The sequence below is a fragment of the Lacerta agilis genome, chromosome 14 (assembly GCF_009819535.1).
Source record: "Lacerta agilis isolate rLacAgi1 chromosome 14, rLacAgi1.pri, whole genome shotgun sequence".
Classification (NCBI taxonomy): Eukaryota; Metazoa; Chordata; class Lepidosauria; order Squamata; family Lacertidae; genus Lacerta; species Lacerta agilis.
Window position 1 is genome coordinate 20,376,377 of NC_046325.1, and position 26,577 is coordinate 20,402,953.

The 26,577-nt window shown below is 41.3% G+C and overlaps 1 protein-coding gene across 1 annotated transcript; it reads right to left on the reverse strand.

Moving 5' to 3' along the window:
* Positions 1-236: 236 nt before the first annotated feature.
* Positions 237-11,280, reverse strand: LOC117057593 (vomeronasal type-2 receptor 26-like). The gene is made up of 6 exons (XM_033168438.1): positions 11,111-11,280; positions 9,685-9,701; positions 7,921-8,252; positions 2,995-3,213; positions 1,566-1,692; positions 237-1,129 (listed from the first exon to the last, which is right to left on the reverse strand). The coding sequence occupies exons 1-6, from the start codon at positions 11,278-11,280 to the stop codon at positions 237-239; spliced, it is 1,758 nt and encodes a 585-aa protein (XP_033024329.1).
* Between the last annotated feature and the right edge of the window lie 15,297 nt (positions 11,281-26,577).

Here is a 26,577-nt window from a genome sequence, read left to right on the forward strand (position 1 = left end):
ATTCCTAATTCACACTTTACAAAACAGTATGTGAAGTGTAATAAAGCTATATTTTACAATTTTGCACCTTATAGATGAAAATATACAGATTGAGATAGCAGAAAGGGAAGAGAGATTGAAAGATTCTGTAAATGTGATGGACAAGGAGAATTTTCTGTTTGCAGTTATTGAACGAAATGCTGGAAAAAAATGAAATGCATTCTTACAAATAAATCTGCTTACAATTAATAGTGTTTTCAATTAATTAGTCGTTTCCTGTTGTTCAAATCAGGCCTCAGCACAATAATGTGACATTTTGGTAAAAAGATGAAAGCCAGTAAACCAGCACCAGAGGCTAAAATTGAGAAGACCTCCACAGCCACTGTGTATTTTCCCTTGGTACTCAGGTAGGTTGGAACAAAGGTCAACCAAACACTGCAGAAGACCAGCATGCTGAAAGTGATAAACTTGGCTTCATTGAAACTGTCAGGTAACTTCCTGGCAAGGAAAGCTATGCAGAAGCAGACAATGGAAAGAAAACCCATATAGCCAAGAAGACAGAAAAACATAATCACAGACCCCTCATTACACCCCAGTATAATTACTTCAGTCTCTGAGTGCATGTCAGCATCTGGGAATGGGGGAAAGGTTGCCAACCATATAACACAAATTGATGCTTGGATAAGAGAGCATGAAAGGACAATGGATATGGCCAGTGGTTTGCCCACCCATTTCCTCATCATACTTCCTGGTTTGGTAGCCATGAAAGCCAGAACCACTGTCATGGTTTTGGCCAATATGCATGAAACAGCAACACAGAAAACTATGCCAAAAGTAATTTGTTGGAGAAGGCATGTTGCTTTCTGAGGTGGGCCAATGAAAAGCAAAGCACAAAGGAAGCAGAAGAAGAGGGCAATGAGGAGAGTATATGAAAGGCTTCGGTTGTTGGCTTTGACAATGGGAGTGTCATGTTGCTTTATAAATATTCCTAGCACCAAAGCTGTGCAGAAAGAAAAGGAAAGTGAAAAAATGGCTAAGGTGATCCCAAGTGGTTCTTGATAAGACAAGAATGTTACTGCCTTGCAAACACACAGATCCTGGTCCTTATTGGGATACTGATCTTCTGCACATTCAGAACACTCATCCATGTCTGAAAATTGGGAGAGAAAAAAATGATTATTCTCGTTTCTCAAATCTAATTGTATTTGTCTTGTCTTAACACTGCAACAATGTAAAAGGGTTGTGACAGTGTTATTTGACATGAGAGCTTATCATAGAGTATGAATTGGATTTTGTTGATTTTTTAAAGCCTCAGAGAAACCTTTGTGGAGATTCTAATTAAGCCAATTAAAAACAACATCAGCAGCAACAGGACAACCTGAACTGTCACTACAATATTTCCACCCACTCTTTAATAAAAACAGGTATTTTTGCTCCTTCATGTGGAAACTGGTGTCTGCTGTCAGGGGATGGGAAAGGTGGGAAAAATATTTGTGCTCTGTCCTCAACTGTCACTTGTCCATGGATCTTCCATATAAGTTCTTCAGCAATGTATTATATATAACCCTGTACACCGAAAGCCTTACCCTCAAGGCTTGAAATCTTCCCATTTGGACAGGGGATGCAATCATAGCAGCAAAATGGTGCCCCTTCCTTCATTTTCTTGCTATAACCTGGATGGCATTTGTCTGAACATACAGAAATAGGCTGGGCCTTTGTATAAATGAGAGAAAATGATGAAAACCTTGTCGTTACATACCAGTGATACAAATAATGAGTAACACAGAAACTTCAAAACAACAAACAAAAATTATTCTGCAAGTATATTTGGGCAACTACATAGCCATTTTACACAAACTCAATTACCTCTATATCTCTTTATGTATCTCAGGGCTCAGAATTATAGCTTTCTCTTTCCCCTTTTTCTTTCTTTTACTTTTCCATTTTCTTCCATTAATTTTCAACATAAAATGGTAGAAAGACTGAAAACTGAATACATGACTTGATTTCAGCAAAGCAATGGCAGTGTCACAATTTACTGATTAAAATGGGTCTATTGATTTCAATGGGTCTACTAATAGAGGAATGACAGTTCGGCTGTCTCTCTGTTATGTATTGCAGAGAGAAGATAATTATGTGTTGATTGATTAGTCAGACAGATTGTCTGACTATTAATTTGTAGATAAGGGTGATCTAGGAAGTTAACCGCAAATGCTTTGATTGAGCCCATTTTAAATTAACCTCAAAATGCTTTTATTCAGTTAGAGCAAGCTGGCAAGCTGAGAAGTTGTCATCATGCCCAAACACCACATAATCACTTTTATAGCTAAGGAAGGCTTTTTTAAAAATACTTCTGGGACAAGGAAAATTGTAACTGTAAAGAGACACACACACACAACCCATCTCGTGGTTGAAATCTATACTCTGAAAAGGATTAAACAGATGAGGGGGAATCCCTGTGTGTAAATCTGTATTCCTTTTTTTGTTTCCTGCTATTAAAAAACTGAAGAAAATGAAAGTAAAGTGGCTATTGCTATTTTTTATGAGATAACACATTACAGCTATGATTTTGAGGTGGAAAATTACTTTCGTAAACCAAGAAAATCTGCAATAAAATTATAAAAAAGAAAAGGAAATATTAAGGTAAACTGAGCTGCTAATATTAACCAGACCATGAAAAGCATGCAGAGTAGTAAAATACTTTTGGATCTCCCATTGTCTGCTGGTATTGTTCAACAATTGATGGCTAAACAATTTAAAATGATCAGATCAGTGTGGGATCTGCTCCTTTTCTCTGGTGTAACTCTACCTGTATTTCAAAGTCTTGTTTTCCCTCTGTTGAGCTCAAACCAACTCAACCAGGAGTAGCCCTGCTCCTGCATGGAATTTCAAACCTATGTACTTTATGTTTGCTTAATTTAAGATGGCATAATTTGTGGTGGGTTCCCATCCTTAGGAATGCTCCCTTATTGTTTGCTCTTTTTTCCACAAACTTTCAGAATTACTTGAAATTACCTGCTTGAAAGCACTGTGCCATGTGATGTCACCTTCATTAATGGTGAATGCTTTGGCTCTGGCTTGCAACCTGCCAACTTTCACTCTTTGAAAGGACTGATTTAGGAAAGTCACCCAGTTGATAATATCAAATCCAGCTTCCAGTTCTCCATTCTGGTCAAAAGAAATCTCATCCCCAGCACTGTTGTTAAATGAGACTCTCTTCACAAAGTGGTGGAGCTAAGATGAGAAAGAAAATATATTTTCTTCAAAGATTTCAATGCCTTACATATGAAACTGTCTTCTAATAATATCAGTACTCTCTACTCCACTTGACACAAATTCTACAAGATCTACTCGGCAGACTCAAGAGGACTTAGAACAGCTCATGATTCAAAACACCTTTGATTTAAGAACACTATTCTATTAATACATAGGAGACTGTTGAATAAGTGGGAGAGCTGTAAGCCCAAAGGACATATTTAGACTATTTTAAGTTTTGTTTTGCCTAATCAAAGGCCTGTGGTATAAAAAGCAGGCAGAAAGAAAGAAAGAAAGAAAGAAAGAAAGAAAGAAAGAAAGAAAGATGAAGAAATATAGCACAAAATTATATATCTCATGTAGTTCCGGAACATTCCAGATACATCTCATATAGGTTGCTTCCCAGCATTAGCCATTGTTTCACTATGGAAAAAACATCTGAGTCCTTGATCAGAAAAGACGGATGTAGATGAAGGAGAAGGGAATGGAGGGTCCATGAGAATTCATTCCCATTCCTTTGGATTGTTTTAGAAATATCAGAATGAAATATTTGATGGTGTTGCGAGAAAATAATACTTTTCTGGAGCCAACAGATAACTGAAAGACCACAGTTTTTGTTGTTGTTTGTTGCTTAGTCATTTAATCGTGTCCAACTCTTCATGACCCCATGGACCAGAGCATGCCAGGCACTCCTGTCTTCCACTGCCTCCTGTAGTTTGGTCAGACTCATGTTGGTAGCTTCAAGAACACTGTCCAACCATTTTGTCCCCTGTCATCCCCTTCTCCTTGTGCCCAACATCAGGGTCTTTTCCAGGGAATCTTCCCTTCTCATGAGGTGACCAGAGTATTGGAGCCTCAGCTTCAGGATCTGTCCTTCCAGTGAGCACTCAGGCCTGATTTCCTTAAGAATGAATAGGTTTGATCTTCTTGCAGTCCATGGCACTCTCAAGCGTCTCCTCCAGCACCATAATTCAAAAGCATCAATTCTTCAGTGATCAGCCGTCTTTATGGTTCAGCTCTCACTTCCATACATTACTACTAGGAAAACCATAGCTCTAACTATATGGACCTTTATCGATGTCTCTGCTTTTTATGATGCTGTCTAGATTTGTCATTGCTTTCCTCCCAAGAAGCAGGCGTATTCTAATTTCGTGACTGCTGTCACCATCTGCAGTGATCATGGAACCCAAGAAAGTGAAATCTCTCACTGCCTCCATTTCTTCCCCTTCTATTTGCCAGGAGGTGATGGGACCAGTGGCCATGATCTTAGTTTTTTTGATGTTGAGCTTCAGACCATATTTTGCGCTCTCCCCTTTCACCCTCATTAAAAGGTTCTTCAATTCCTCCTCACTTTCTGCCATCAAGGTAGTATCATCAGCATATCTGAGGTTGTTGATATTTCTTCCGGCAATCTTAATTCCGGTTTGGGATTCATCCAGTCCAGTCTTTCGCATGATGAATTCTCCATATAAGTTAAATAAGCAGGGAGACAATATACAGCCTTGTCGTACTCCTTTCCCAATTTTGAACCAATCAGTTATTCCATATCTAGTTCTAACTGCAGCTTCTTGTCCCACATAGAGATTTTTCAGGAGACGGATGAGGTGATCAGGCACTCCCATTTCTTTAAGAACTTGCCATAGTTTGCTGTGGTCGACACAGTCAAAAGCTTTTGCGTAGTCAATGAAGCAGAAGTAAATGTTTTTTCTGGAACTCTCTAGCTTTTTCCATAATCCAGCACATGTTTGCAATTTGGTCTCTGGTTCCTCTGCCCCTTCGAAATTCAGCTTGCACTTCTGGGAGTTCTCGGTAAATATATTGCTTAAGCCTGCCTTGTAGAATTTTAAGCATAACCTTGCTAGCGTGTGAAATGAGCGCAAGTGTGCGGTAGTTGGAGCATTCTTTGGCACTGACCTTTGCAATTGGGATGTAGACTGATATTATCCAATCCTTTGGCCACTGCTGAGTTTTCCAAACTTGCTGGCATATTGAGTGTAGCACCTTAACAGCATCATCCTTTAAAATTTTAAATAATTCAGCTGGAATATTATCACTTCCACTGGCCTTGTTATTAGCAGTGCTTTCTAAGGCCCATTTGACTTCACTCTCCAGGATGTCTGGCTCAAGGTCAGCAACCACACTACCTAGGGTGTACGAGACCTCCATATCTTTCTGGTATAATTCCTCTGTGTATTCTTGCCACCTCTTCTTGATATCTTCTGCTTCTGTTAGGTCCTTCCCACTTTTGTCCTTTATTATGGTAATCTTTGGACGAAATGTTCCTTTTATATCTCCGATTTTCTTGAACAGATCTCTGGTTTTTCCCGTTCTGTTGTTATCCTCTATTTCTTTGCATTGCTCATTTAAGAAGGCCCTATTGTCTCCCCTTGCTATTTTTTGGAAATCTGCATTCAGTTTCCTGTATCTTTCACTATCTCCCTCACATTTTCGTTGCTGCCTCCTGTATAATGTTACGAGCCTCCATCCATAGTTCTTCAGGCACTTTTCCCACCAAATCTAAATCCTTAAACCAGTTCCTCACTTCCACTGTGTATTCATAAGGAACTTGATTTAGATTGTATCTTACTGGCCCAGTGGTTTTTCCTACTTTCTTCTGTTTATGCTGGAATTTTGTTATAAGAAGCTGATGGTCTGAGCCACAGTCAGCTACAGGTATTGTTTTTGCTGACTGTATAGAGCTTCTCCATCGTTGGCTGCAGATAACATAATCAGTCTGATTTTGATGCTGCCCATCTGGTGATGTCCATGTGTAGATCATCTCTTGTGTTGTTGGAAAAGAGTGTTTGTGATGACCAGCTTGTTCTCTTGACAGAACTCTATTAGCCTTTGCCCTGCTTCATTTTATCTCTTGACTCCCAGTGTGGTGTAGTGGTTAAGAGCGGTAGACTCGTTATCTGGGGAACCGTGTTCGCGTCTCCACTCCTCCACATGCAGCTGCTGGGTGACCTTGGGCTAGTCACACTTCTTTGAAGTCTCTCAGCCCCACTCACCTCACCAAGTGTTTGTTGTGGGGGAGGAAGGGAAAGGAGAATGTTAGCCGCTTTGAGACTCCTTCGGGTAGTAAAAAGCGGGATATCAAATCCAAAGTCTTCTTCTTCCCTACTTTAGCATTCCAATCCCCTATAATGAGAAGAACATCCTTCTTTGGTGTCATTTCTAGAAGGTGTTGTAAGTCTTCATAGAATTGGTCAATTTCAGTTTCTTCAACACCGGTCGTTGGTGCATAAACTGGGATTACTGTGATGTTAAAAAGTCTGCCTTGGGTTCGTATCAAGATCATTCTATCATTTTTGAGATTGCATCCCAGTACAGCTTTCGCCACTCTTTTGTTGACTATGAGGGCCACTCCATTTCTTTTACGGGATTCCTGCCCACAGTAGTAGATATGATAGTCATCCGAACTGAATTCGCCCATTCCCGTCCATTTTATTTCACTGATGCCCAGGATGTCAATGTTTATTCTTGCCATCTCATTTTTGACCACATCCAGCTTACCAAGGTTCATTGTTCTTACATTCAAGGTTCCTATGCATTTTTTTTCTTTACACCATTGGACTTTCCTTTCGCTTCCAGGCATATCTGCAACTGAGTGACCTTTCGGCTTTGGCCCAGCCGCTTCATCAGCTTTGAATCTACTTGTACTTGTCCTCCACTCTTCCTCAGTAGCATGTTGGGCGCCTTCCAACCTGAGGGGCTCATCTTCCAGTGTCATAACTTTTATATGCCTGTTGTCTTTACAGGGATACTGGAGTGGCTTGCCAGTTCCTGCTCCAGATGGGTCACATTTGGTCAAAACTCTCCACTATGACCTGTCCATCTTGACCTGTCCATAGCTTCCCTGAGTTATTCAAGCCCCTTCGCCATTACAAGGCAGTGATCCATGAAAGGGACAGTTTGTGTAGTGCTACTAAAATGTAGCTACTAAAATGTAACAGTTTCCATACAAAAAGGTATTAGGGAATATTAATCTACAGTATCGATGTATCTATCTATCAATCATCTATCTATCGATCATCTATCTATATCTATCTATCTATCTATCTATCTATCATCTATCTATCTATCTATCATCTATCTATCTACCATCTACCATCTACCTATCATCTATCTGTCTGTCTGACTGACTATTTATCTACCTATCTAGCTATCTATCATCTTCTATCTATCTATCTATCTATCTATCTATCTATCACCTACCATCTATCTATCAACTACCATCTATCTATCTATCATCTACCATCTATCTATCATCTACCATCTATCTATCTATCATCAATCAACAATCTATCTGTGTTTTACATTTAGATACAGTATGGTGATGAGATGAAATTAGTAAAGAAGATAAGTTCACGAAAATGCTGCATATGTTCATATTGTTAAACATTCACACACATATGGTGCTAACTCATATTTTCATTCTTGGGCCATTACCTGCCATGGCTGTGGATGCTGAAATTTCATCGTTCTTCTGGGTTTGAATAATTGCATGGCATGCAAGCCATGGGCCACAGCATAGACAGCATTGTAGATGTTGTAGCTGTGGCCAATAATTTTCATTTCAAAAAAATCCCCAGAGAGGCTGTCCAGCTTTTCATTTCCAGTGCAGGACTTCTCACCCCCTGTGCTAACAAATATATGGAGTAAAAGACACTTGAATGCCTGTACCCAGAAATCGCTGATAAAACCATCTTCTTTGGTCTCCAGATGGTTTCTGGTCTGTAGGAAATTATCGAATCCTAACAGCTCATTGGACTGAATGGTGAAGCCCAAAGCACCATGGATGACTTGTAAATCCCAACCCTTTTGATAAGGGTATGAACTGAGTTCCTGCTGGACTGTTAGAATCCACACTTTACCTTTGGGCGGCATTATATCATATTCAATTTCTGGAATGTATAATAGCCATCTGAAAGTTGCTATGTTTTCTGAATAAACAATAACTGCATTGGCATTACACTCAATGGAAAGATTATATATTCTCACCAATGAACCTACAGCTGCAAACAGATCATTGAAAAAAATTACATCAATTCTTTCTATGTAGGAAAAACAGATTCCCCATTGGGGAAACATTGCTGTTATTGTCCACACAAATCTATCTCCATTCTCATCATTTGTGGCAATGACTCCAACCCATGTCCATTGGAAATGCAGAAGCAACAGGAGAATCCCTTTATGTTCATAGGTTTCATTAGGGACCATCTGGTAGAATGAACAAGTTTCAGCTTTATCAGGTATCAGTTGAACAGAGCCATATGTGAACTGTGGAAAGATGTAAGGGGGAGAGGATGGAATGGGATATGTTTACAGAAATAAAGAAGCCTGAGTGTGCATTTTGATTCCCTGAAGTAATAACAACTACTGTAACCATTACTAAATATCAGTATAATTTGAATCCACTTTTCAATGTGTTTCTATATTGCATGTGTAATAATTATTGATTTTAAATGTCATCACAGTTATTATTAATATGCTAGTCATTACTTATTTTTAATAAGTTATTTTTAATTATATATTTATAATATATAATTGATATATAATGTTTATATAATTATTTATGTTTATAATGTATTTATATAACATTTATATAGGAGTGTGCACAGTTATGGCCAAATACATTTTGCCACTTACAAGCATAGAATTAGGGAGTTGTAAGGGACCACAAGGGCCATTTGGTCAAACCCCTTTTTACAAGTGGCCTTGCTGGATATACTCTTGTAATGCAGGAATCTTTCACCCAACATGGGGCTCAAAACCACAAGCAAAGATCAAGTGACTTTGTCATTTAGCTTTGCTGTATGTCTTATGTGCAGGTCTGAAAGCTTATCTCAAACATGATGTATCCACAGCACAAAGTCATATGTCACTGACCATGACATATCCTACCTGTGGAACTTTGTACATGCCCAATAGTGTTGCCATGTGGAGGGAGGTTTCAGAATAAAGAGCCCCAATGACAGCCATCAGTTGGTTCTGAACACCACACTTATAGTTTGGGGAAAATCTGTTCTCTGCTGAGAGAAGTTGCAAAATGCCAATGTAGGTCCAATGTGCAATGGAATAACATTCATAGATATGGAAGCCCAAGGTAACATTTGGTAAGATATAGTGGTTTTCATTTATCTCCTTCACAGCATACACCAATGCTAGGGTGTGCAGATAGTTCTTAGTCAGTATACTATAATGAGATTTGGATGGAACATGAAAGTAAGACATTGTTCTTAGTAAAACTTTTACAGTGTTGCTCTTCACCAAGAGCATATGCTACAGCAGATACCCCTCACCCAACCTTTCAGTTAATTAATATATTTGGAATAGGGATGTATGCAAACCCATTCTACGGCTGCTTGGTGACTGGTGATAAGCTTTTTGGAAAGAGGTAAAGGGCTACAATTCAGTTTAAGCCTGTGTTTGTAATGATTGATGTACCTGTAATTGCTAGTATTCTTTAGGAAAATTAAGAAGAGATTAATATCAGTAGCAAAATAGTTGGCTTCCAATATAGTTGAGGGATTAACCCTTTAAAAAGCTTGAATTCACAATGGAAATTTTCCTATCAGAAAACTGAAATGAAAAATATTCTTTTCATCCTTTAATGGAATATTATTTTTTTATAACTATGGCATTATTGGTATTCACACCACAATTGCTTAAAAATTAAATGCCAAATGTGTGTGTGTGTGTTTGTGTATCGGTTATCATGAAAACCATAGCATTTGGGAAGGGAAGCTTTAAGCTCTCCTTTCTCAGCCATGATTTCAGTATATACAGGTATTCCCACATAACAGCACAGGGCATTTTTATTTTTATTTTTTTACTAAGGTCACAGCAAAGAAGTAGAGGCTTATGCCACCTCTGCCCACACTCTGGACTCATCCACACTTCCTTTTTGGCTTCATTTCTGGGCACAGGTCCAGGGTTTCTTGGTCCAGCTATTAATGGGTTTGTTTGTTTGCTTGCTTGCTTGTTTGCCCCAGTAAAAACCTGTGTTTTACTGCTGGATCACTCAGACCTGGACTTGAAAAGCCTAACCTTTTGCATGTCAAGGCCCCTAGCCCTCCCCCAATTGGTGGATAATGAAACACATGGACACCAGTATTTCAGGTTAATGGAATAACTGAGACCAGAATGGGTGTGGCATTGGCTTAGGTACTGGAATTGAACCGGCTATATCTGACTGTCAGCCATGCAGGTAGTTTGGTAAGTGTCAACCACCAGTAAGGGGGGGGGGGCTGTTGATGTACAGAGCTCCCTCAGGGTCCCCAATGGGGTCGTGGCATGGCCCTAGTCCATACCCGGGCTTCAGATGAGATCCACACACCCATATCCCTTTAAGAGAACACCCTTAAAGAGGAGGGGCAGGTGATGGCCACAACCTCCCCTCCTATAAACCAGGTTTTACCAATGCCTAACCGCCAAAACTTACAAAGTAATAGTGCAAGCCATGCCCCAGGTCTATTGGATTGGTCAGCAGGGGGCGTGACATGGCCCAGACTCCCTGTGATGCAGGCAGCATTGCCAAGCCACCCCCCCCCCCACTGTACAAGGGGAGAACTCGTGGCCTGACTGCAACACCATCCCCTGGGAAGGCGGAGTGCCCTTCCTAGAAAGTGCAGAGCAAAACTAAGCATTGATGAGCCTTTTCTGGTGCCCATGGCAATCCCACTAATACATGCTCTTTTACTGGCTGCAGTCCATGCATATACTCTACGCAAAGAAAACAGTTCACAAATTATTGTTGCTTAATTGAATCCATGCAGCTGGTCTTTGTGACCAGGGAAGCTCTACTTAAAGGAATGGAGGAAGGCTGGAAGGGAGAGAGAGATAGGGAGGGCAGGCAGGCAGACAGGCTTACAGGGTTTCTTCAATCTGTTCATCATGAGGGTCTTTATCAAAGCTATGCAGTTGATCAGGCAGCAAAAACTGAGACATAATTCCACCAATTATGAGATCACCAGACTGTAGATACCTGTGACGAACAGTGATAGGATCACTAATAATGCAATGATTGCTTTCAGGTGCCATGTGAGGCATCATAATATGCAACAAGACCAGCAATATCGCAAATGCAAATCTTTGCTCAGATCTTCCCTCAAAACGCCAACTTCCTTGTTTCCACATCCTCCTTAGAACATCCAGGAGTATGTCAGTCGGATTCCACTTTCTCATACACTGCAGTCTGCAATACAAACCTTAAAGCCTCAGATATTGGAACCCCAGGTAGCAGCAGTGTAGGGGGTATTTATACCACTCACTATGCAATTGATTATTTGTTTTGCTAGTGCCTGCACAGCTTGGGCAGTGTATTCAAGAGGGAACAAAACTGACCACACTCAATTTAATGATCTTGGGAGGTGGATGAAAATTACCTGTTTTCAAAAAGTTCCTCTGTGGTATTGCTTCAGCAAACATGTTTATCTCTATGAAACACAATTCTTTAGGGGAATACTTATTTTGAAGTTACATCTCAACAAATTTGTGATAGCTTAAAAAAAAATGAAAATTATGCTTTCAATGCAAAAAAGGTTGTACCTGGCTGGGTCTTCCCCAGTTTCTCATTTTTCCATTGTTAAATTTAGTTCATAACATTTCCTTTTGATATATACACATTTTTTGATTTTTTTTCTTTCCAAATAGAATGCACTGTAATTTTACTATCACTACTGCATGTATTTTATTCCAATTTATCGTAATATGATATAATGTACTGTCCTACATAGGTAAAAAATAAATAGTTAATTTACTTGTGTTGGTCTTTTATTTAAAAAAAATCCAAATATTTTTTTTTTTGGGGGGGGTATTGATTTATTTATTTTTATTATTCCACCCTTCCTTCAAAGAATCCCATATATATATATATATATATATATATATATATATATATATATATATGTGTGTGTGTGTGTGTGTGTGTGTGTGCGCGCGCAAAATGTCTAGTAAAACATGTACATATGGGGCTCATTTTTTAAAAAGGGGCTCATTTTTTAAAAACCAACCAAGAAAGCTCAACAACTTTGACACACACATGTACGCCTGCATGCATGCACACACAAACACACACACACACACACACACACACACGGCAACCCTACATTCTGTAATATAAATGCCCATAACATTGCATGATATATCAAAGAAATCTTAATTTTTATTGAGAAAGTTTATCAAGAAACTATCTTTTTGATTCTATACAAAGTGTGGCATACCAAACTTCTGAGTATGCATGTTTGTGTCTAATAGGAAGCTCATTGGCAACACATACAAGAAGACATGAGACAAGAAAGATGGACAACAGGTTATATTTATTAAAATGTAACAACTAAAGGATCTGCCAATCAAAATAATTCATCCCAAACCAATGATGCACTGATGTGGATTGAAAGGAGGATCTCAAGTCTCCCATCCCCTGAGCCAGCTGTCCGAGGCATGCTGTGATCAGTGGTACCTGGGGAGGCAAAGGAATCGCCCCGGGGGTGGGGTGTTGCGACGCCATATTTTGGCGTCATGACGCCCCGCCCCCGGGGCGTTTCCGGGAGTGCCGTCGCCGCTTCTGCAGCCTCCTTTTAAGCTGAAGAGCCCCCTTTTAAGCTCTGCGGCTCAAAAGGAGGCTGTGGAAGCGACGGTCCAACGACAGAGTGCGCCTGCGCGAAATGTTGCGCAGGCGCACTCCGTCGTCGCGCTGTGCGCTGCCACTCCCAGGGTGACAGAGGGAGCAGCAGCGCGTGGGAATGGTGGGAGGAGCTGCCGCTTGTCACCCCCACGCGCCGCCATTCGCTCCGTCCCCCCAGGAGCAGCAGCGCACAGTGTGTGCGGTGCTGCTGCTCCCGGGGGGACGGAGCGAGTGGCGGCGCGTGGGGGTGACAAGCGGCAGCCCCTCCCGACACTCCTCACGCATGGCCGGTCACCCCGGGAGCAGAAGCGCTGCACGGACGGGGTGCTCCCTTGGCCGTGCGCTGTTGCTCCTGGGGTGACGGAGGGAGCGGCAGCACTTGGGAATGGCGGGAGGGGCTGCCGCTTGTCACCACCACGCGCCGCCGCTCGCTACGTCACCCTGGGAGCAACAGCGCACGGCCGAGGGAGCACCCTGTCCATGCAGAGCTGCTGCTCCCAGGGTGACCGGTGTTGTGTGGGGAGTGGCTGGAGGGGGCACCGCTTGTCACCCCCACCCGCCGCTTGTCACCCCTGTCACCCGGGGTGTGCCAGCCCCACAGCACCCCCCTAGCGACGCCCCTGGCTGTGATCACAAAGCATCTTCCTGAGGGGACCCCCACCCCGGTCTGATAGTATGTGATGTGTGATGGTACAAACTCAACTATCTGCATAAAAATGGCCACAACTTTCTTGATTATAGGTATAGGTGGCACTTTGGCTCCGGTGTTGTGTGTATATCCATTTCAGCTTCCTGCTGGAGTGCTGGAACTGCTTCAGGGTCGTGCCATGGACTATGGCCTCCCCAGGACAGTTATCTACTGAGCTGGCCATCCTAAGGCTACGGCTGGAAGCCCTACATCCTGTCTGTCCTAAGCTGGGCTTCTAGACATGGACTTCCACCAAGACCCTTCTAATGGGGTACCCTGAATACACCTCTGATACAATGGTGGGTGATGCACCACTTCACCCTGTGTTTGAAGACTAGGATTCCACCAAATGCTTTAACTGTTGTGACGTTTTGCTATGGAAAAGGGCAAAACCACCTGACCTGCTGAATTCCCTACAGAGAGATGACTTCCTGGTTCCGAATACAGCAACCATTAGCAACCATAGCAAGATCAGGAGGTACAAGAAAACCATTGGTTAACCTGAAAAGGAAAATACATTTTAGAAGCATTATAAGTAATTGCCCTGAAGTGTAAACGGAATAATGTAAAGGGGGGTGGGAAGGTTTTGCTCTTCAGCTGACTATGCTGCAGAAGCCTCACACAACCAGCCAGCGAGGCACTGCCCTCCAAGTGCAGCTTCTGATTGGCCCATTCAAAGTTGCCCTATTTGGAGGGAAAACCACCCCTGAATTCCGCAAGTCAATGGGAATTGAATTGAAGCAGCAAAGCTTTATAGCGAGCCAAGCTGGGGAGGAGGGAGGGAAGGAGAGCCATGGCAGCAAAGCGGGACAGGAGCTGCTTGCACAGGTGTAAGCGGCTCCTGTCCAGCTTTGCTGCTTTTAAAGCGAGCCGCAGAGAAGGGAGGGATGGATGGGCTCCCCTTCCTTCCCTCCTCTGTGGCTCACTTTAAAGCAGCAAAGTGCGACAGGATCCACTTGCATGAGAGGAGGCTCTTGGGGTTCCTGTATTGGGTCTATCCGGGGCGTGCTGCTTCCCTGCTCATCGCCTAGCAACTGGTCTCGCTAACTAACAGCTAATCAGTTGTAACTCTCAGGCTACTGGCACAGCCATAAAACAAACAAGAGGTACTAAAAGCAGAGTTGAATAGACTATAACAGGTTCAAGTCAAGTGATAAGCAGCCACTGGCAGCAATAGAACTAGAGCACAAGCATAACTTTTACAGTAACAAAGGGGTAGGGGCACTCGGACCAGACAAGCTAACTGTTCGCACGTTAGGTAGCCACGTGTACAAATGAAGTAGAAGGCTGCAAGGAAGAGTGCATTTACAGAGCTAATTCCCTGCAATCCAAGTCCTGCTCATGTGCTCATATCTATCCTGCCTCAAAACAAGCAGCGGAAGGAAAAGACTGCAAACTGGTAAATGGAAAAAACCCCAGGCACAGGGCAAACAAGTAAGATAGCAAGGGGAGACAGGCGATTCAAAGCCAGCAGGCGCTTTTAAAAGTGGCGCGTAGCCAGCAACAGCTGCAGCAGCCTCAGCTAGAAAAGGTCCATCCGCTCCCTAAATGGAGCAATGAGGCTGCAGAGGGACGCTAAACAAACATACAGCTCCTGTCCCTCTCCCTCTCCCTCTAATATGCCGGAAGTTTATTAAATAGTTTAGTACAACATTTGATTCAGAATATTTTCCCCCTGATTTCCTCCTCTAAAAACTACTCGGTGTGTCTTATGTTCAGATGTGTCTTATGGAGTGAAAAATAAGGTATATAGCAAGAGGTTATATAGGTGCAGTATGGAAGGAAGATGAAGTCCATTTTCTGTCTCTCCAAAAGTGCTGGAAGAGCTGCTGTTGTTGTTCCTTTCTGCAAGAGACTAATTGAGCTATCCAACATTTAACAATGTGATATTGATTAGCACCTACATCTCAAGATTTAATTGATGTTTTTAGAATAAACATTTATTAAAATGAATTGCCAAGTGGAGCAGAACTGGCACAAGTCTTTTATGGCTCTTAGCATAAAGCTACCACACCACCCCGCCCTGACTGGATCCCTTAACATTCCCTGCTTACTGCCTGTGGAAAGAAAGGAGAAAATCAGTTCAATTCAATTCATATTGAAAGGTGAACATTCGTAAGTCACACTTTACAAAACAGTATGTGAACTTTAATGCAGCCATCTTTTAAAAAGAATAGCAACACAATTCTCCTCCCAAGTATTTAGAGTTGCACCATCTTTCTTAATGTACCGAATTATAACAAGTTGCCAGCTCACAAGACCGGCGGAATGTGCTTAGGTTCCAACATAGCCCCACCACCCCCCGATCCTGGCTCCACAAGAGCTCCTTTTCAGTGCTTACAGTAGCTTCAGAGCCACACATTTAAGTTCAGAGAGTTGAATCCAAGTGAGCTGCAAGAGTGGGTGTATACCTGTGTATCTCTGACTGAGCCAATGATGCAGAGTTTCAACAGTACAGCCTGACTATACTGGAAACAACCAGTTCTGCTTGAGATCTTTTGCATCCTTACCCAACTCATACTGGTGGATCTTGCTATAGGATGTTTCCCTTACAGATGAAAATATAAAGATTGAGAGAGTAGAAAGTGAAGAGGGATTGAAAGATTCTGTATATGTGAGAGACAAGGAGAATTTTGTGTTTGCAGATATTGAATGAAATGCTGTTTTAAAAAAGCTGAAATGCATTCTTATATAAAAGAACGGCTTACAATTAATAATTTTAACATTTTCACTTAATTAGTCGTTCCCTGTTGTTCAAATCAGGCCTCAGCACAATAATGTAACATTTTGGTAAAAAGATGAAAGCCAGTAAACCAGCACCAGAGGCTAAAATGGAGAAGACCTCCACAGCCACTGTGTATTTTCCCTTGGTACTCAGGTAGGTTGGAACAAAGGTCAACCAAACACTGCAGAAGACCAGCATGCTGAAAGTGATAAACTTGGCTTCATTGAAACTGTCAGGTAACTTCCTGGCAAGGAAAGCTATGCAGAAGCAGACAATGGAAAGAAAACCCATATAGCCAAGAAGACAGAAAAACATAATCACAGACCCCTCATTACACCCCAGTATAATTTCTTCAGTCTCTGAGTGCATGTCAGCATCTGGGAATGGGGGAAAGGTTGCCAACCATATAACACAAATTGATGCTTGGATAAGAGAGCATGAAAGGACAATGGATATGGCCAGTGGTTTGCCCACCCATTTCCTCATCATGCTTCCTGGTTTGGTAGCCATGAAAGCCAGAACCACTGTCATAGTTTTGGCCAATATGCATGAAACAGCAACACAGAAAACTATGTCAAAAGTAATTTGTTGGAGAAGGCATGTTGCTTTCTGAGGTGGGCCAATGAAAAGCAAAGAACAAAGGAAGCAGAACAAGAGGGCAATGAGGAGAGTATATGAAAGGCTTCGGTTGTTGGCTTTGACAATGGGAGTGTCATGTTGCTTTATAAATATTCCTAGCACCAAAGCTGTGCAGAAAAAAAGGAAAGTGAAAAAAATGGCTAAGATGATCCCAAGTGGTTCTTCATAAGACAAGAATGTTACTGTCTTGTGAACACACAGATCCTGGTCCTTATTGGGATACTGATCTTCTGCACATTCAGAACATTCATCCATGTCTGAAAATTGGGAGAGAAAAAATGATTATTCTCATTTCTCAAATCTAATTGTATTTGTCTTGTCCTAATACTGCAACAATGTAAAAGGGTTGTGACAGTGTTATTTGGCATGAGAGCTTATCATAGAGTATGGATTGGATAGTGTTGATTTTTTTAAATCCTCAAAGAAACCTTTGTGGAGATTCTGATTAAGCCAATTAAAAACAACATCATCAGCAACAGCACAACCTGAATTGGCACTACAATATTTCCACCCACCCTTTAATAAAAACAGGTATTTTTGCTCCATCATGTGGAAACTGGTGTCTGCTGCCAGGGAATGGGAAAGTTGGGAAAAATATTTGTGCTCTGTCCTCAACTAAAACTTGTCCATGGATCTTCCATATAAGTTCTTCAGCAATGTATTATATATAACCCTGTACACCGAAAGCCTTACCCTCAAGGCTTGAAATCTTCCCATTTGGACAGGGGATGCAATCATAGCAGCAAAATGGTGCCCCTTCCTTCATTTTCTTGCTATAACCTGGATGGCACTTGTCTGAACATACAGAAATAGGCTGGGCCTTTGTATAAATGAGAGAAAATGAGGAAAACCTTGTCATTACACACCAGTGATACAAATAATGAGTAACCCAGAAATTTCAAAACAACAATTTTGAAAAAAATATTCAGCAACTATATTTGGGCAACTACATAGGCATTTTACACAATCTCAATTACCTCTATATCTCTGTATGTATCTCAGGGCTCAGAATAATAGCTTTCACTTTCCCCTTTTTCTTTCTTTTACTTTTCCATTTTCTTCCATTACTTTTCAACATAAAATGGTAGAAAGACTGAAAACTGAATACATGACTTGATTTCAGCAAAGCAATGGCAGTGTCTTAATTTACTGATTTCAATGCGTCTACTGATTTCGGTGGGTCTATCCTGAACATAATTTTGGGCGCATATTAGCCTCTGTTCAATCATAAACTTTAGAATGTTAAGCTAGTCAACATTTAGGGTCTCACATTGTTTAAAGTTATCATTTTGATATGTGCCCTTTTGTTCAAATATATTTGAACTTTTACTCTACTTTGCAACCATGAACAATCAGGAACTCAATGTTTTCAAATGACTTCACATTATTTGAAGCCAAAAAGGGTAATATCCAGCATTACAGTTTGTTGAGGACTTCTGGGATAGAGGAATAGGAGTTAGGCTGTCTCTGTTGGCTTTTGCTGACTGAAGATAATTATGTGGTGATTGATTAGTCAGGCAGATTAATCTGACTATTAGTTTGGAGATAAGGTTGATCTAGGAAGTTAACTTCATATGCTTTGATTGGGGCCATTTTGAAGTTACCATCAAAATGCATTGATTGTGTTAGAGCAAGCTGGCAAACTGAGAAATTGTTAACATATCCAAACACCTCACGATCACTTTTATAGGTAAAGAAGACTCTTTTTAAAACACTTCTGGGACAGGGAAAAATGTAACTGTAAAGAGGAGAAAATCGTCTTGTGGAGGAAATCTGCAGTCTGGAAATCTGCAATTACCATCTTCTGTCGCTTAATAAAAAGTGAAAGGAAATCTGATTGTTAAATGTCTAAAGCTGAGTGAAAAGCTTGATTTATGGTTGACCAGAAGGTTTAAACAGATGAGTTGAATCCGTGTGTGAATATCTTTATTCCTTTTTCTGTTTCCTGTACTAAAAAACTGAAGAAAAAATCAAAGTAAAGTGGCTATTGCTAGCCAAGAAAAATGATTTTTATTGACATAATACATTGCAGCTATGATTTTGAGGTGGAAATTACTTTCGTAAACCAAGAAAATCTGTAATAAAAATTATAAAAAGAAAAGGAAATATTAAGGTAAACAGAGTTGCTAATATTAATCAGAACTTCCAAAGCATCCAGTGAAGTAAAAATACTTTTGGATCTCCCATTGTCTGCTGGCATTGTTCAACAATTGATGGCTAATCAATTTAAAATGATCAGATCATTGTGGGATCTGCTCCTTTTCTCTGGTGTAACTCTACCTGTATTTCAAAGTCTTGTTTTCCCTCTGCTGAGCTCAAACCAACTCAGCCAGTAGTAGCCCTGCTCCTGCATGGAAATTCAATCCTATGTACTTTATGTTTGCTTAATTTAAGATGGCATAATTTGTGGTGGGTTCCCATCCTTAGGAATGCTCCCTTATTGTTTGTCTTTTTTGACAAACTTTCAGAATTACTTGAAATTACCTGCTTGAAACCACTGTGCCATGTGATGTCACCTTCATTAATGGTGAAAACTTTGGCTCTGGCTTGCAACCTGCCAACTTTCACTCTTCGAAAGGACTGATTTAGGAAAGTCACCCAGTTGATAATATCAAATCCAGCTTCCAGTTCTCCATTCTGGTCAAAAGAAATCTCATCCCCAGCACTGTTGTTAAATGAGACTCTCTTCACAAAGTGGTGGAGCTAAGATGAGAAAGAAAATATATTTTCTCCAAAGATTTCAATGGTTTACATAGGAAACTGTCTTCTAATAATATCAGTACTGTCTGCTCCACTTGACACAAAAATACTACAAGATCTACTGGGCGGACTCAAGAGGACCTAGAACAGCTCATGATTCAAAACATCTTTGATTTAAGAACACCATTGTATTAATGCATAGGAGACTGGTGAGCATATGGGAGACCTGTACGCCAAAGAACATATCTAGCCTATTTTAAGTTTTGTTTTGCCTAATCAAAGGCCTGTGGTATAAAAAGTAGGCCAAAAAATAAAAAAGAAACGTGAAGAAATACAGCACAAAATGATATCTCTCATGTTGTTCTGGAACATTGCAGAGACATCCCATATAGGCTGCTTCCCAGCAATAGCCATTGTTCCACTATGGAAAAAGCAACGTTTGAAGCTGCATTTTTTTTTTTTTTGCAAGACTGCAAAGTCATCCTTGTCATTATTATTATTATTATTATTATTATTATTATTAAGATCACCAACAACCAAAAGACAAACAGTGAAACCCCCCATTCGCCCGATACATTGGCTGTATGAACAATAAAAACATATTCAAATCAACTATGTGTACAATTCTATATAAATTAACACTCCACAAGGTTTATTTAACTTTTATTATTTGAATTACCCATGAACGAAGCTGCATTTTATCCCACTCCTAACGTTGGACTCTTCAAAATATTACTTGCACAAATTGGTGTTATATTGGACTAACGACCATCACTTTATCAAATAATTCATTTCTGATTCCTTGATCAGAAAAGAAGGAAGGAGATGAAGGAGAAGGGAATGGAGGGTCCATGAGAATTCATTCCCCTTCCTTTGGATTGTTTTATAATTATAAAAATGAAATATTTGATGGTGCTGGGAGAAAAGAATACTTACCTGGAGCCAATAGATAACTGCAGGACTATAATGTGTGCCATGTGTTTAAGGGCTTCTAAAATGCAACAGTTTCCATATAAAATGGTATTAGTGAATATATATCTGCAATTTCTATCAACTCTCTCTCTCCCCACGCATTTAACATTTAGATATGGTGATGAGATGAAAGTAGTAAAGAACATAAGTTCATGAAAATGCTGCATATGTTGGAATTGTTAAACACTCTCACACACATGGTTATAACTCATATTTTCATTATTGGGCTTACCTGCCATGGCTGCAGATCCTGAAAATTCATCGTTCTTCTGGGTTTGAATAATTGCATGGCATGCAAGCCATGGGCCACAGCATACACAGCATTGTAGATGTTGTAGCTGTGGCCAATAATCTTCATTTCAAAAAAATCCGCAGAAAGGCTGTCCAGCTTCTCATTTCCAGTGCAGGATTTCTCACCCTCTGTGCTAACAAATATATGGGGTAAAAGACACTTGAATGCCTGTACCCAGAAATCACTGATAAAACCATCTTCTTTGGTCCCCAGATGGTTTCTGGTGTAAAGGAAATTATGGAATCCTAACAGCTCATTGGACTGAATGGTGAAGCCCAAAGCACCTTGGATGACTTGTAAATCCCAACCCTTTTGATAAGGGTATGAACTGAGTTCCTGCTGGACTGTTAGAATCCACACTTTACCTTTGGGCGGCATTATATCATTTTCAATTTCTGGAATGTATAACAGCCACCTGAAAGTTACTATGTTTTCTGCATAAACAACAACTGCATTTGCATTACTCTCCATGGAAGTATTATATATTCTCACCATTGAACCTATAGCTCCATACAGATCATTGAAAGAAACTGCTTCAATTCTTTCTATGTAGGAAAAACAGATTCCCCATTGGGGAAACATTGCTGTTACTGTCCACACAAATCTATCTCCATTCTCATCATTTGTGGCAATGACTCCAACCCATGTCCATTGGAAGTGCAGAAGCAACAGGAGAATCCCTTTATGCTCATAGGTTTCATTGGGGACCATCTGGTAGAATGAACAAGTTTCAGCTTTATCAAGTATCAGTGGGACTGAGCCATATGTGAACTGTGGAAAGATATAAGGGAGACAGGATGGAATGGGATATTTTAAGAGAAATAAAGAAGCCTGAGTGTGCATTTTTATTCCCTGAAGTAATAACAACTAACCATTACTAAATTTCAGTATAATTTGAATTCACATTCCAAAGTGTTTCTATATTGCATGAGTAATAAATATTTATTTTAAATGTCACCACGGTCATTATTTATAATTTAGTTATTAGTTATTTTTAATAAGATGCCAGTATACCTTTATATATTTACAATATGTAATTGATTTATAATGTTTATACAATTATTTTCATTTATAATGTATTTAGATAAAATTTGTACTGGGGTTTGCACAGTGACAACCAAATACATTTTGCCACTTAGAATCATAGAATCATAGAATTGTAGAGTTGGAAGGGACCACATGGGTCATCCAGTCCAGGGGTCAGCAAACATTTTCAGCAAGCATCCAGTCCACTGTCCCTCAGACCTTGAGGGGGGGTTGGACTATATTTTGAAAGAAAAAAAAATGAACAAATTCCCATGCCCCACAAATAACCCAGAGATGCATTTAAAATAAAAGGACACATTCTACTCATGTAAAAACATGCTAATTCCCGGACCGTCCACGGGCCGGATTTAGAAAGTGATTTGGCCTGGCCCTGGCCCTGGGGCCTTAGTTTGCCTACCCATGATGTAGTCCAACCCCTGTTACAAGTGGCCTTGCTGGAAATACCCTTGCAATGCAAAAATCTTTCACCGAACATGGGGCTCAAAACCACAAGCAAAGATCAAGTAAATTGGTCATTTACCTTTGCTGTATGTCTTATGTGCAGGTCTGAAAGCTTATCTCAGACATGATGTATTCACAACACAAAGCCATATTTGTCTGGGGTTGGGGACTATCAGTGGCCATGACATATCCTACCTGTGGAACTTTGTACATGCCCAATAGTGTTGCCATGTGGAGGGAGGTTTCAGAATAAAGAGCCCCAATGACAGCCATCAGTTGGTTCTGAACACCACACTTATAGTTTGGGGAAAATCTGTTCTCTGCTGAGAGAAGTTGCAATACGCCAAAGTAGGTCCAATGTGGAACAAAATAACATTCATAGATGTGGAAGCCCAAGGTAACATTTGGTAAGATATAGTGGTTTTCATTTATCTCCTTCACAGCATACACCAATGCTAGGGTGTGCAGATAGTTCTTAGTCAGTATACTATATAGAGATTTGGATGGAACATGAAAGTAAGACATTGTTCTTAGTAAAACCTTTACAGTGTTGCTCTTCACCAAGAGCATATGCTACAGCAGATACCCCTCACCCAACCTTTCAGTTAATTAATATATTTGGAATAGGGATGTATGCAAACCCATTCTATGGCTGCTTGGTGACTGGTGATAAGCTTTTTGGAAAGAGGTAAAGGGCTACCATTCAGTTTAAGCCTGTGTTTGTAATGATTGATGTACCTGTAATTGCTAGTATTCTTTAGGAAAATTAAGAAGAGATTAATATCAGTAGCAAAATAGTTGGCTTCCGATATAGTTGAGGGCTTAATCTTTTAAAAGCTTGAATTAACAGTGGAAATTGTCCTGTCAGAAAACTGAAATGATAGGACAATTATCTATAACTATGGCATGATTGATATTCACGTCACGAGTGTTTAAAAATTAAATGTCAGGTGTGTGTGTGGGGGGGGTATCATGAAAACCATAGCATTTGGGAAGGGAAGCTTTAAGCTCTCCTTTCTCAGCCATTATTTCAGTTTATATTCCCACATAACAGTGGTGGCCATGGCAATCCCACTAATACATGCTATTTTACTCGCTGCAGTCCATGCATATACTCTATGCAAAGAAAATACCGGTAGCTCACATATTTTTGTTGCTTAATTGAATCCATGCAGCTGGTCTTAATGACCAGGAAATCTCTACTTAATGGAATGGAGGAAGGCTGGAAGGGAGAGAGGGAGGGCAGGCGGGCAGGCAGGCAGGCAGGCAGGCTGGCTGGCTGGCTGGCTGGCTGGCTGGCTGGCTGGCTGGCTGGCTTACAGAGTTTCTTCAATCTGTTCATCATGAGGGTCTTTATCAAAGCTATGCAGTTGATCAGGCAGCAAAAACTGAGACATAATTCCACCAATTATGAGATCACCAGATTGCAGATACCTGTGACGAACAGTGATGGGATCACTAATAATGCAATGATTGCTTTCATGTGCCATGTGAGGCATCATAATATTCAACAAGACCAGTAATATCGCAAATGCAAATCTTTGCTCAGATCTTCCCTCAAAACGCCAAATTCCTTGTTTCCACATCCTCCTTAGAACATCCAGGAGTATGTCAGTCGGATTCCACTCATACACTGCAGTCTGCAATACAAACCTTAAAGCCTCAGATATTGGAACCCCAGGTAGCAGCAGTGTAGGGGGTATTTATACCACTCACTATGCAATTGATTATTTGTTTTGCTAGTGCCTGCACAGCTTGGGCAGTGTATTCAAGAGGGAACAAAACTGACCACACTCAATTTAATGATCTAGGGTGGTGGATGAAAATTACCTGTTTTCAAAAAGTTCCTCTGTGGTATTGCTTCAGCAAACATGTTTGTCTCTATGAAACACAATTCTTTAGAGGAATACTTATTTGAAAGTTACAACTCAACAAATTTGAGATAGATAAAAATGAAAATTATGTTTTCAATGCAAAATTGAAAATTGACCAGTGTGCCTTGGTTGTACTGGTCGATGATCTCCGGAGGGCTAGGGACAAAGGTGAGAGCTGTTTCCTAGTTCTGCTGGATCTCTCAGCGGCTTTTGACACCATCGACCATAACATCCTTCTGGACTGTCTAGAGGGGTTGGGAGCTGGGGGCACTGTTATACAGTGGTTCCGCTCCTGCCTCCTGGGCCATGTTCAGAAAGTGGGGGGGATGAGTGTTCAGACCCCTGGGCTCTCACTTGTGGGGTGCCTCAGGGTTCTGTCCTCTCCCCTATGCTTTTCAACATCTATATGCAGCTGCTGGGGGAGATCATCGGTGGGTTTGGGCTGGGTGTTCATCAGTATGCGGATGATACCCAGCTCTACCTCTCATTTAAATCAGAACCAGTGAAGGCGGTGAAGGTCCTGTGTGAGTACCTGGAGGTGGTTGGAGGATGGATGGCAGCTAACAGATTGAGGTTGAATCCTGCCAAGACAGGATTCTTGTCAAGTACTGTTTTTTGGAGACAGGAGGCAGGCAGGTGTGGATGACTCCTTGGTCCTGAATGGAGTAACTGTGTCCCTAAAGGAGCAGTTGCACAGCCTGGGAGTCATTCTGGACTCACAGCTATCCATGGGGATGCAGGTTAATTCTGTGTCCAGGGCAGCTGTCTACCAGCTCCATCTGGTACACAGGCTGAGACCCTACCTGCCCGCGGACTGTCTTGCCAGAGTGGTGCATGCTCTAGTTGACCCAGAAACTACAACTAATCCAGAATGCGGCAGCTAGACTGGTGACTGGGAGCGGCCGGCGAGACCACATAACACTGGTTTTGAAAGGCCTACATTGGCTCCCAGTACATTTCCTAGCGCAATTCAAAGTGTTGGTGCTGACCCTCAAAGCCCTAAATGGCCTCGGTCCAGTATACCTGAAGGAGCATCTCCAGCCCCATCATTCTGCCTGGACACTGAGGTCCAGTGCCGAGGGCCTTCTGGCGGGTCCCTCACTACAAGAAGCTAAGTTACAGAGAACCAGGCAGAGGGCCTTCTCGGTAGTGGCACCCGCCCTGTGGAACACCCTCCCACCAGATGTCAAAGGGAAAATCAAGTACCAGACCTTTAGGAGACATCTGAAAGCAGCCCTGGTTAGGGAAGTTTTTAATGTTTAATAGATTATTGTATTTTAACATTCTGTTGGAAGCCGCCCAGAGTGGCTGGGGAAACTCAGCCAGATGGGTGGGGTATAAACAATAAATTGTTGTTGTTGTTGTTGTTGTTAAAATGGTTGCGTGTTTAGACCTTTTACCTTTCTCCAAATAAATTCACACAAGAGTCATTTATTTGGTTTGTTTTTTGGCAGAAATTTAGGCCACAACTTTATTGATTACAACCAAGTGAGTGGTTGCATAGGTTCTGGCTCAACTATCTCCCTGCACCCATGCAGGCAGCCCTGTCCCAGTGCCACATTCGTAGGACAGCCATGGATGAACACCAGGGACAGCTGATGGAAGGAGCACCAACCAGCCGACCTGATGTCCCCTGGACTCGGGTGCGGGCCAGACCCCTTTCGGGGAATGCCAAACCAGTGAGTCCCTGGATTCCTCTACCAGAATATCCTGCATTTGCATAGGTGTGGCCACATCATGTTCCACGCCTATCACCTGAACCAGAACCTATCAGCAACTTACAAGTTGTAACTATTTGCTACGCGGCAGGTGAAACCCAAATGGCACCAGCCAATCAGCCAAGTGGGGAAAATTCCTGCCGTGCCTTTGCCTCAAGTGCAGACGACACACGGCGACATAGCAAGGTCAAGCACAAGCCCTAAATATAGGGAGAGGTGGGTGGGTGTTCTGATGTGAAAGCCCCAAAGAGGAAGTTCAGTAGCCTCACATGGGCTTAAATAGGTCCCACTCTGCTGCCTTTTCACGACACCCCATTGGTCAGATTGCACCCTAGCAACGCGAGACTGACCTGTCAGGGTTTGTGGCTGATTCCAGACTACCCCCCCCCCAACACCGGGTTAGGTGGCCAGGTGGCACCACAACATGTGCTCTCTTTGATGGAGGGCACACTTTGCATGTGAGTAGGTCTTCCTCAGTTTCTTATTTTTCCAATGTTACATGTAGTTCATAACATTTCTTTGTGATTATTATTATTTCGTTTAAAAAATCATGAAAATTCTAGCATGCATTCCTCTTAATATCCACACAGTGTCAACTAATATACACATTTTTTAC